Here is a 13,267-nt window from a genome sequence, read left to right as displayed (position 1 = left end):
CATCCAATGGCAACATTTTAAAATGTTTTGCTTTCTGCAATATCTGGAAATGGTATGATTAAGGTTAGAGGAAGACTGTGATGTTGGAAAATAAAATATTGCTAAGGGAAGGTTAGGGTCAGACAACCAAAACACTTCATCACTGATTGCAGGTCAAACTCTGGTCTACTTCATGAAAGCTGGACATGCTACTCGTCCATTCACCACCCCAACCTCCACACTTTGCTACATACAGGGCACTACTTACTGTGTTGTTACTGAACGTTGGCATTGGATATAAATATTGAAGTGCAGAATCATCCAATATGAATGTCACTCCAGGGGATACTGGCTGGTTAGAAAAGACATGAACTAAAAGTCAGGATATCTTGACCTTTGCTTCATCAATTATGACCTCTTCTTTTTGTAATCTGTCTCTTTGCGAGTCCAACAACTTTATGAAAATAAAACACCAAATCACTTTTTTTTTTTAAAGACCGATCCCCTTTCATCAATAATCCAACAGCTCATCACGATCGCTTGCATGCGTCCTTCACACAGAGCTGTGAGTGTGTGCAGCAGGTGTGAAAAGGAGCCGGTGGCGTATCATATAACCTTTTGACAAGTTCCTCAACAACAACAGGCCCTCCCTGTTATTATTGGGTCAACAAAGTCGGAGGAAGTCTTAAGGATTAGTGTGGAGTGGAGAACATGAGTGCGAGTGCCATGCGCTCAGTGTGTCGACCTGAGGCCCCCCTCTTTGTCTTATGGCAGTGTTGGGGTTAACTCCCCCCTGCTCCCTCGCTGGCCCGGGGTCAGAGGGGGAAACAGGCAGCCAGTCAGGCAGCCAGGCATTCTTTCTGTGTGTGTGTGTGTGTGTGTGTGTGTATGTGTGTGTGTGTGTGGCTGTAGCCCACTCTGTGCTCTTTGACTCTGCTGGCCTTATAAGGCATCCAGTACCATGGCAACCGCAGGGCTTGAATAGCAGTGTCAAATCCCTCAGCACACAGACACACGCTCACTCTCCCTAAAGGAGGGAGCGAGGCAGAAACACAGAGAGGGATTGAGAGGAGGCTATCTCTGGGCTGCTCTACACAGCAGCGTCTGGCTTTCACTGAAGGTCCGTGACCGTGTTTTTCCTGCTTGTTTGCCTAATTTATTCCTGTCGGGGCCAGCCGAAAGAAAGGCGGAAAGAAAAAAGAGGAACGGGGCAGAATAGTAAAGAGTGCAACAGTACACCCTGACTCGCTGACAGGGAATGCAGAGAGGTTCTGGCCTCTGGTTGTTACTGCTGGATGGACAAGCACTGACAAAACAAGAGGAGGAAGAGAGAGACAACACTTTGTGGAGCTTTCAGAGAGGAGGTGCAACTGCAACTTAAAGGCCAAGAGACACTGGAGATTTCTCAACTCTGCTTTTGTTTTTTTTTCTGTGACATTTGAGCCTCTGACACCACAGAGGAGTTGGAGGAACCTCAAGAAAACATAATTTAACCGCAGACGACAGACCAGGAGGACTTCTTTGATGAAACTTTGTTGCTGTAGAAACCACAGAGGCATTTTCTAGGAGTGAAAGGAGTGCATTGTCTTTCTCACTACTCTCTTGTTTTAATATTGAGCCTGAAATCCGTTTCAGCATTCTCTGGATCTCTTTTTGGTTATTTTTAGAGAACAGATACTTAATTGTGTGTAAGGTTTGGTGGTCATCTCCTGCCAAAATACCAAAAGAAAGAACAAAATCCAATTTTCCAAAAACTGTCCAAAGGTCTTTGCTTTTGGCATGTGTGAATGAGCATTTGCAGGGAAAACTATAAGCTGATTTTTCCTTCTCATCACTATCACCTCTGCTTCTGTAACAGCCCCGACAAGTCAAGAGTGAGTCTGGACTAGAACTGCCTCAGATCAGCAGATAACACCTCTGCACGGCAGGAACTGGTTGGACTAGTTCATAAGTTGGAGGAGAGGGCAGGGCAGTTTAACCCTGCCTGAAGGAGAGCTGTGTTTTATTTTCCTCCCACTTGTCCTTTTGGGAGAAAGCAGTGCGCTGAGAGAGCGGAGAGAGAGACTGAGCTGCTTTTTTATTTGGAGAGCGACTGTTTTGTCCCTCGTCACTATGCTTAGGGATAGGTGAGGTGTTTTTTTTTTTCCTTCGTTCACGGGGGGGGGGAGAGAAAGTGAGAGGGAGGTAGAAAGAGAGAGGGAGTCAAAGTGTAATTTATTGTTTCCTGTGAAAGAGCAGGCTGCACCCTTTTTCTCCTGCCTGAACTCTGAACCACTCAATGTGTGTGTCTGAAGTTTTCTCAGACCTCGGGAGCCATTGATCGGAGGTCAGGGCAGAAAACACAGAGGTGAAAGACAAGAACAGAGCGAGCAGAGGGATTAAAGAAGAGAGAAAACAGCACCGGGAAGGACCTCCAGGTCATTCCAAACAGACGGCAAGGGAGGAAAGGTCAACACGGGGGAGTCCGAGACAACTTTTCATCACACTTTTAAATCTTCTTGGACAAAACCTGCTTTGAATTTCAACCTGGAGTCACTGTGTTTTAGCCTGGAATCAATTTTTAGACTTTTAGGGTAGAAGGGTTGAAAGCCGGGGGACGGGGCGGGTCTGTGTATGATCCACTCACAGGGCTGCGTGTCTCAGAGAATATGGCCATGGTGAGCGGGGGATGGGGCAACCCCAACGGGGACAGTAATGGACTGGGGGAGAAGGCTTACCTGAGGAGGGAGGAAGAGGAGGGCTCACCTCAGGCTGGAAGCAGCGATGTGGACGTAGGGGACGAGGACAAGGCCTGCGTGGTGGACTGTGTGGTGTGCGGGGACAAGTCCAGTGGGAAGCACTACGGCGTGTTCACCTGCGAGGGCTGTAAGAGCTTCTTCAAAAGGAGCATCAGAAGGAATCTCAACTACTCCTGCAGGTAGGGGCCGGCTGGGAGATTCAGGATTACAGTCTGAAGGATAAACGTAGAGTTTAAAGAAGCATTTTATTTATTTTACTCATTTATTTAGTTGTTTTTTTTTTTTATAAATGTGGTCCACAAATCCTCATCTGGGCTTTGTGATTTATAGAAGTGAGCAAACATGAAGTGTGTGTAGCTATTCACATTCATGAAGGAGATAACTGAGTAGTCCATTTCTCATTCCTGAATGATATGTTCAAACCTTGGATATATCTTACAAACAGCCCTGGAAAAAAAAAAAAAATACGTAAGCCATGAAGGTCAGTCATGTGAAGATGGATTGCCTCAGAAGGTCAACATTCCCATTATTCTCCACCACAGGAACACAACATTGCAACTCAATTCTCTGCTCTTGCACAGGGCGCTCTCAGCTACTGAATATAGTTATTTCTTCCTCCCATATTAATGCATTAACTCTGAATACAAGGTGTCTTTTTAGTCACTTCCAGGGCTGAAAAGAGCTCTCTTTGAAATGTTGGCAGACCTCGTCTTGCTGTAAAAGGCAACACAAGGGTGTGTAGGGCTGATGATTTACAAAGGTCACAGCCTTGATAGCTTTTCAGCCATGCCAGCTCACACAGTTCACTCATCATATAGGGGTCAGTGGGAGGGAGAGGGAGGAAGAATGGAGGGGGGAGATAAACATGTAAATGCAACCCACACCTCCTTATTAGACTCTCACTTTATGTTAAAAGGTTTTTGGAGACTTTTCTGGTTACTTTCATGAAATATAAGTGCATATGAAGTATTTTTTGCTTTTCACCTGAAGTGTTTGTTTCTTATTGCAGATCAAATCGAGAATGCCAAATTGACCAGCATCACCGCAACCAGTGCCAATACTGTCGTCTGAAGAAATGTTTCCGTGTTGGAATGCGCAAAGAAGGTAAAAAAAAGTCAAAATGATTTTTGTAGGACTAGTGGACACACAAATGAGTTTTCCACTGCAAGAGGTGAAACATCTAAGAAGTATATTTAGATTAATCCTTTCACATGAATATATGAAGTTATTGCTCTACTTTTCCTTTATTTAAAGCTGCACTAATTGATATTTTTATATTAACAATTACATTGAATGTTATTATTAAATATGCTTATTATGTGTAAGGTGAAAGGAGTTTCTCAAAATGACAAATCCACAGACAATTATCACCAAGTTTTGTGGCTCCCCCTCAGCTCCATGGAGAATTTTAGCTTGTTTCAGATCTTTGTTTTTGTGCTACGGCCTGTTACTTTACCGTTTTGGTTAACTCACCGATCTCATTTGCATTGTTTCCAGCTACAACAGGTAGCAGCAGGTAGGTTTTTTCAGTGAAAAAGCTATGACAAACAGCAGTAACAGCTGGTGAATGTCGTGGGGGATTTAGTAGCTAAAGAGACAGATGTTTTGCGTATACTTTGGGGGAGACCAAAACAGAGCTAAATGAAGACTCACATTCATTAGGTGGACAAAGTGTAAACGTACTACAAGTAAAAGTACTACATTCAAAATTTTACTACAGGAAAAGTACATATAATCATCAAAATGTACTTAAGTGATACAAGTAAAAGTACTTGCTTTGCAGTTTCATTCATTATTATTACATGTTCCATGTATTATTAAATTTAACCTTGTAGCTGGTCGAGCTGGAGCTAATTGAACTATTTTATATACTGTTGGATAGTATAATCTGTAATAATACATAATATTTTAGAAGTTTATTATACCGTATGTTTTCAATGTAAAATCTTAATCTGCAACATTACTATTAACTATAGCAGTCAAATAAAGCAGTGCAGTAAAAAGTACAAGATTTCCAACTGAAATGTGGCGTAGAAGCATAAAGTAGCAAAACTGGTAATACACAAGTATGAACAACCTCAAAATTGCACTTAAGTACACTATCTGAGTAAATGTACCAACAAACAGACTGATTCATGCGCATACACCCTGCATGAAGCGATCCCACACAAGCACAAATACTTGAGAAATGGGTGATTCTCAGAGAAAACGCCTACTTCTAAAGAGGCAGCCACTGACATTTGCCAGCAATCCAAGCACAATATTTATACTGTCAACTAGAGCATGTTTTCACCCTGGTGCTCGACTCCCTGCAGCTGTTGAACTTCAGGGACGAGAGGGCAACTGGAGGCAACTGTGCTGATTCGCATAACAGGAAAAAACAAGTTGTGCTCCATCTTCTGTTCTGTCAAAACACGAGTTGTCTGTCTCTATAGTGATAATGACATAAAACGAGTTAATTACAGTTTGTAATTTTCATTACTTCAGCATGGAAAACTCTGACTGCCCTTTCACCTTGTGTATTCTTTTCATTACAAGAACTATATCCTCATTATCACATCACAAACTGTTTAAATTTACTGTCATATCAAAGTCTGTTGACAGAAACCCATCTGTAATTGTATTTTAGTAGCCTTTACTAGACATACAACCCCACTTGTATTTCAGTCTGTGTCAGTGGACACCACCATACATAATGTGCAGTGAGGTGACACTGTGCCAGAGGTTATATTGGGCCTGGTTATTAATGAACCATGCTGACCGTGGCTGTGATGCGGGTCGCACTGTTTCCACATTACCTGGAAATATCTGGTTCCACCTTTAACCCAGTGGGGGAGGCAGGCACTCAGACTGCTTTAAGTGAGATTTTGGCACTTGAAACTTTATTGACTGCAATTTAAAACAGCCTGCAGTGCTCATTTAACATTTGGAACAGTGAGGGCAATAGTGCATTAACCTCACATAGAGCACTCACATTAGGACATTGACGTTGGATTTTAATCACTCAGGTCAGCAGTAGTCTCACTATTGGTGCACTTAACTTATGATTATGGTGGTAAAATGTTGGTGATTAAAGCAACTGTATTTATCAGTTGGCTTGTTTTGCTCAGAGATCTATTTGGACATTTTGTTCCCTAAGTGTTTAAATGAGAATGAGTAAAAGTCTTTCTGTTATAATATTTTAGAAATGTAAATCCAATTTCCACAACATTCAAAACACTATTCAAACCCACTATCAGCTGTAATTTACTGAGTCTTTGAGTAAAAAGCGTAAATAGAGCCTCCAGACCAAGGCTACATACTGAGGTCTTTGTTAAATACATTCAAACATTTTAAAAGCATGTAGTCTAGGATAACAAAGGGATACATTTGCTGTCATTCAAGTATAAAAGAGTTAATGAAAAAAGGCCGTTGCTTGTTCAATGGCCCATGGCCCAATTTTACGCCAAATTTCAAATCCTGCCACCAAACATAGAAACACGACCAAAAACACCTCTGGTGAAGGTCAAAATTTAATGTAACGCCTGAATTTCAATAAATAACAATTTACACATAATACAGGTTGAAGTCAAGTTTTCAGTCATTTTCAATTTTTTTAATAAAGTCAATAATTTTAGAGAGAGAAGACTTTATTGTTTTTTTTTTGTTTTTATTTATTGATTTATTTGCAGTCTTTAATAGTGCAAACAGACTAACGTTCTCAAGGGTCAAAAAGAGCATGTTTCTAGTCAATAAATTTACATAATCTAAACAATCCAACTTCAACTAGTTAAAATCTTAGCCAACGATGCTGATATCTTCTAAAAATGAAACATATTTTCTTGAGTGAATGTTAAAAAGAGAACTGTAGTAACTGCACCTCTACTTGAGTAGAACATTACAAGAAAATTGCTTTTGCAGCAGATGAGAAACACAGTTTAGGTCAACATCTGTTCATAGATTCACACATCAGACATCTCTCCTGCTTCTGACAATCCTTTTCTCATTTGCAAGCAGCAATATACTGTTTCTCAGTCACTAATTCTCACTGTGTTGTCTCTCTTCCCTCCGCAGCTGTTCAGCGGGGCCGGATCCCTCCATCTCACTCAGGTATCAGTCCCAACTCCCTTGCAGGTGGGGTTGGAGGACCAGGTCCGGGTCACGTTGGGGCAGACTATTTCAACGGGCAACCGGTGTCAGAGCTCATCACCCAGCTCCTCCGGGCTGAGCCGTACCCCAGCAGCCGTTATGGGGCCCCATACAGCCAGGCACAGATGCAGGCATCTGCGAGCGGAGCCTCCGTCATGGGCATCGACAGCATCTGTGAGCTAGCTGCCCGGCTCCTCTTCAGCACCATCGAGTGGGCCAGAAACATCCCATACTTCCCAGAGCTACCAGTCTCGGAGCAGGTCAGTATAAGAGTTTTTTGCCACAGCAGTTTACAATTAAAGCAAAGTAAATTTTAAAAGTCAGGTTCAAATACAAAAGCTACGGAAACATCAAGCAATAATTTAATGTAAAATCACTTTGTTTGTGGTTATTTTTGGTGAAACCACAAAGTACAACTCTAATCTCATATATACAGTAGTTGAGACTCCATACATTCACCTTGGTGTCAGTAAAATACAAAAAAGTTCCCTAAACATCATATATTTTGCCTTCCTTGTCTTTTGTTTACCTTTCATTTAAACATGGACTATTGATTCATGACTGAAATCAAAGTGCAAAGTCCCCTAATGCACAGCAGCTTGGAATGAAAAACAAAATTCCATTAACTCAGTGACTCAGAGGGGTTGTAAAACAATTAAAGAGATTATAGATAAAATAATAAATATTCTTTGCTACACAAAATTACAGAATGTCTGTTTTTTTTTTCTCCAACATTTCACAATTACTTTTTTGGGGGGTCAAAATGTGCATACTTTCAGATTCAATTCTCTAAAAATTATGCAGATTAAATACTGTTGGAAGAAGCACTATTATTCAAGAACTTTTATTTAAATAAAAGTCGCAATACCAAAATGTAAAATTATTCTTGCACCAAGAATTTTACTTGAGTGAGAGTACATAAGCATTAGCATCAAAATATACCTCTAGTACCAAAAATAAAAGTACTCAGTGTGCAGAACATAACCTGCACCTTGACACACAATCCAAGTTTTTACTTTGTGTAAACAGTGTCACAGCTCTTGTCAGTCAGATTTATTTGTCTGTTTAATATCTCTTTAAATTATTCTTGTGTTAATATGTAAGCATCACTTTATTGATGCAGCTGGTAAAGGTGCAGCTTTTTTGAACTACTTTATATACTGCTTTATCTATAATTAATACATGATCATTTATTTGCTGATTATATTTCGTGTTCTGTAATTTGGTGGCGATTAAGTAAAAAGTAGCATAAGATGGAAATAAAGTAAAGTACCTCAAAATTGTACATAAGGAAAGTATTTGATTAAATGTAGTTTGTTACTTTCCAAAGCTCATGTCCTAACAAAAGCCATAACCAGTGATGAGGGGTCACAAGTTAGGATATAAAGATATTAATTTCCTAATTAACAACATACCTGTTCACCCTGCAGGTGGCGCTGCTGAGGCTCAGCTGGAGTGAGCTTTTCATCCTGAACGCAGCTCAGTCTGCCTTGCCTCTTCACATGGCTCCTCTGCTTGCAGCGGCCGGGTTTCATTCGTCACCCATGTCTGCAGAGCGCGTGGTGTCCTTCATGGACCAGGTCAGGGTTTTCCAAGACCAGGTGGACAAACTCAACAGGCTGCAGGTGGACTCAGCCGAGTACAGCTGCCTCAAAGCCATTGCACTCTTTTCACCTGGTAAGTGTGGCTGTTTCTTACAAGGTTATCTGAGTGATGACACCCACTGTAACTGGATATCTTTACTGTAAACTGACCCCAAGTGTCTTTATAGAAAAACAGGCACCCTGTTTGTCAGCAATTAGACAGGGATTAAGTTTCAGGGTCTGTAGTGCCTTTGAGCAAGACATAGATTACATACAATTTCCTTTATGGAACCAAAAACACAAGTAAAACATGTATTTACAATTTAGATCTACATAGGAACACAAAGTGTGAAATGGCCAAAACTGCAGGAACGCATCGATCTGATCTGTAGGATGGATATCAGCGACCCATACTTACCTTGTTAAGTGGATCAGGTATCAGGCAGATGTGACCGATCCACATTAAATACAGTTTCGTCAGCAATGTCACTATAAAATTATGTTACATTCATTCAGTCATGGCGAGCCTCATGTTATCTAACATAAACATGATCCCAGCAGTTCCACGCAGTGACTTATAAAGATTTTAAAGCAACTATAATGAATTTTAGCTTCTTTCAGTTCATTGTTTTGGTTTCCCACCTCAAAACTTTACTTCCGCTGCGTTCATCAGTGTCATCTTCAGCCAAAGCCAGGTGGACAGAAAGATGACAACAAATGAATGCTAATGTTGGTCTGTATCTGCTGGATGTGTAAATAAATAACTATTAACAAGTTTGTCATGTCAACTTAAAAGATGATAGTCAGTGTTGTGTTCATAACTTGTTTCAGTTTCCCCCAAGTGACCACAAAATCAGTTGTTTCGAGTATAAATTTGGGAAAAAGAGAACACTGGTACTCAGTAGTGGCAGATACCATGATACCATATTGTGGTATTGGAATCTGAGCTAGGAGAAAAATCTGGCTTGGTGCATCCTTGAAAAACAGAACAATTAAATGGTAATGACATCCTGTTTCTGCCACTCACAGATGCATGTGGTCTGACCGACCCAGCCCATGTGGAGTCCCTGCAGGAGAAGGCCCAGGTGGCCCTGACGGAGTACGAGAGGTTGCAGTATCCCAACCAGCCTCAGCGCTTCGGCCGCTTGCTGCTGCGCCTCCCCGCTCTGCGCGCTGTGCCGGCCAACCTCATCTCCCAGCTCTTCTTCATGCGGCTGGTGGGCAAGACACCCATCGAGACGCTGATCCGAGACATGCAGCTATCAGGGAGCTCCATCAGCTGGCCCTATGTACCGGGACAGTGAACCCCGCTGGCCTTCAGAGTGAGACGCACCGAGATCAGATTGGGGGAACACAGAGCTCACAAAGATTACTACAAACACAAACTGAATGTTATAAATACAAACTGAGGAGTTTAACTTGTAGAGGTCAGCTGTTCCCGCATTAGCTCTGTAAAGTTTGGTGGAAATCACACCAAAGCTGCTTTCAGGGAAACAAAATGCACGATTGTCTTTAAACATATATACATACATATATATATATGTTTGCAGCACTTGTCAGTTTTCTCTGAACTCCGTCTGATCTCATTTTGTCTCATTCTGGACAAAAACAGGGCTTTAATGAAAATGCAGACTCTGACAAGAGGCCATGTGCCCTTACTACCTCCTCCCATATCACCCCTTATGTGACTCCGTTTGAACCCAGGCTCTGTGTGTTTTCTCTCTGCTTTATTTTTTAGTCCAAATAAAGCCATAGCCGTAACTATCACTTACAGGCACAGCTGGCCTTTTGTGGCAGCTTCAGAGCTTTAAATTGTCACAACTGGGATATATTGTGGTCACCATTTCTAACTTATGAACCCAGAAGTGGAATGAATTTGACCACCAAATGAATTTTGAAAAGAGTGCTCTACTGCGAAGTATCAACTTGCACGCCATTAATAAAGAAAAACAGTCACAGCATTGTATTGTATGTTATACTGTATATGGTACATACATGAAATATTCAGTATGTTATATACTTAAAGCCACAATGTAAAGAATTTAAAAATTTCTGACTTTGACGCCCCCCAGTGGTAGTAAGATAAAAGACAATATTCTACACATAGTGGCTTTAATATAGTATATTATACAATGATGATTTTAGGCTTTAGTTTCCACTCTGCAAGTAATGAAGCAGACAGGAAGTGGAGGTGAATGTACTTTATAATACAGCAGCCTCTCAAACACACACCTGGCTCCTCAGACAGTGACATCCCCGTCTAACATTATTACCTCATGTTTTATACATCAAAGACAAAGATTGTATAGTGAACTGTTCATGTGCTTAAGATAAATATAAAGGGATCAAGGTACCAACCTATCAATAATATTCCCCTGAAACAAAGACCTGTCTGTCCACCAGATTTTTGGCCAAAGTATATCTGAAAATGTTTTGAAGTGAAATGTAAGAGGAAGTTTGACAGATTGTACCTGAAAGCTACAGGGAGTCAGTGATACTTCCTTTTCTAAATTCCTTTGCTCTTATGACGGTAGAAGTTTCAAAAAAAAAAAAAAAAGAAGCAGTGTGTCAAAACATGGTCAAATGGACAGAGGTCACTTTGAGATAACAGTAATTATTCTGCTTATGCAAGGTACTCCACGTGTATAAAGGTTATGGTGTGTGTTGGTACTGAGATAACAAAAAAATTTTGTATGATTTTTTTTTTTATTGTATTACCTGTTATTATATCTCATTTTTAAAAAAGAAAACAATGGCCATGATCCCTGATGTGATCAAACAACTTCATCAACAGCCCAAAACGCTGTCCTTGTACCACTTTATGTTGTTTGTTGGGATATAAACTATAGTGATTTGACTGTGTAGCTTTACATTTAAAAGAACCATGTTTCTATGACCATGCCAAACCTAGAAATGCAAAGAAGTTGATGTGGCTGATTGGTTATTTTTTGCATTACTAGAAATAAAAGTATGCACATTCCTTCTGTGGATGACTTGAGTATCAGAGAGTAGACACACTGCACACATCCGCCTGAATCAGAAACACTTTATCAGTAATTAGAGCTGAAACGATTAAGTGATTATACTATTATAACCCATTAACAGGGAATTAATCAAAAATCAAGGAAATTAATTAATCGTTTATGTTGTTTAATCAAGCAAGAATGCCAAATATTTGCTCGTTTCAGCTTCACACTGTAAGGATCTGCTGCTTTTATGTTATTTTAAATTGAATATATTTCAGTTGGTCAGACAAAACAAGCCATTTAAAGACGTCATCTTGCACTCCCAGAACTAGTGGTTTTGACTTTTTTTTCGCAAGCTTTTGATTTAGGTGATTAATCACACAAACAACTGACAAATTGACGATTCCTGATATTGGACGGAACATTGAATATATATAAATTTGCATCAAACATAAAATGCAGATATAGCCATATTACCTCTTAGTCTCCCTCCAAATTGGCATAAAAAGCCTGTGTTATATTGACATTACATCATCTATTTACAGTGTCTGCAGCGTCACATTTTGCATTTTATTTTTTGTCATTTGGCAGATGCTTTTTATCCAAAGCAACATACAAGTGAGGCAAGACAATCAAGCGTTACAGGACAGGGACTCAAGTTGCTGAGCAGGTACAAGTGCAATGAGAAAGACCACTAACAATTATTGTTATTACTGCTGTTTTTTAAAATATATTTTTGTTCTATTAATGAGACCTGACAGTGGCAGTAGCAACTGTATTACTTATTACTGTTTCCCAAATTGGCAGAAGAGTCAGTGTTGATGATGTTGGTCAGGTCTCATCAAATGGAAAAATGGCCAAATTTAAACACACTTAAACACACAGTATACAGACTGATACTCCAGCAGGAGTGTCAGTAACAAGTATTAGTGGTTAGTGATATTCAGTCAAAATAATGTGTCCTAATTCCATAATTCATACTAATTATAAGCAGGTTTTAAGTATAGCAGTGGAAGACATATTGAGATTTTTTTTTACTTAAGTGACGGTTGCAATACTGCAGTACAAGTTTACAAATTTTGGGTTCAAAATCTTACTTAAAGGTGCACTATGTAAGATTTGGATAACACCATATCACCAGACACCACCACCACTCTCATAGAGTTATCACTCACTGAATATAGCGTAAAGCTTACTGTTTACAGTGAATCTTTTCTATGTCAAGATATCAAAATGCTACGGAGATATTAGAGCCATCGGTAAATTACCAAAGAACTACTCAGAGGCAGCTGAGATGACCAGCGGTCTCACCCAGCCAGCGGCTTCTCCGACAGCATTGCAGCAAATTTCCAAATAGGTGTCATTTGGATAAACTAACCACATATTGGGAATCTAAATGGTTACTCTCTTGTCTGAAAAAATATTAAAAATGAATAAAGTGGCATTTTAACAGTCATACAGTGAAAATTTCAACAGCTTTCAGCCCGGTTCCGGCATTGCTGCTGGTTGCTCACAAGCAGGTCTATCTGCGGACTCACAGTATCTACATGACACACCCACTTGAGTAGGTTGGGCATGAGCAGCGAGATGGTTAGGATTAGAGGTCAGGGGTGTGTGCCGTCTAGTGTGCTGTTACGGTGACAACATCAGGGGGTGTGTATTGTGTAGTAAAATGGGTGTGTCCCTTATCATTGTTCGGGACAGCACTACTTCTTCTTCCTCTCATGTTGGACTGAGGGTAAACTGGAAGCTACAGTGACTCACCATCGCCCTTGAGGTACAAAGTGGTATTACGAGACAGGGCGGGCCAGTGCTAGCTGGTTAGCATGCTAACATCAGTAGATATCTCTGTAACACAATACATAGACGTCTT

General features: G+C 40.4%; 1 protein-coding gene across 1 annotated transcript; it reads left to right on the top strand.

Annotated features, from left to right (window-relative positions):
* The first annotated feature begins 987 nt into the window (after positions 1-987).
* Positions 988-11,408, top strand: LOC137187548 (nuclear receptor subfamily 2 group F member 6-like). The gene is made up of 5 exons (XM_067596513.1): positions 988-2,896; positions 3,727-3,821; positions 6,771-7,105; positions 8,276-8,522; positions 9,458-11,408. The coding sequence occupies exons 1-5, from the start codon at positions 2,628-2,630 to the stop codon at positions 9,730-9,732; spliced, it is 1,221 nt and encodes a 406-aa protein (XP_067452614.1). The 5' UTR covers positions 988-2,627; the 3' UTR covers positions 9,733-11,408.
* The last annotated feature ends 1,859 nt before the right edge of the window (positions 11,409-13,267 follow it).

This window comes from Thunnus thynnus, chromosome 8 (genome assembly GCF_963924715.1).
Source record: "Thunnus thynnus chromosome 8, fThuThy2.1, whole genome shotgun sequence".
Classification (NCBI taxonomy): domain Eukaryota; kingdom Metazoa; phylum Chordata; class Actinopteri; order Scombriformes; family Scombridae; genus Thunnus; species Thunnus thynnus.
This window is presented reverse-complemented; position numbering and strand designations above follow the sequence as displayed.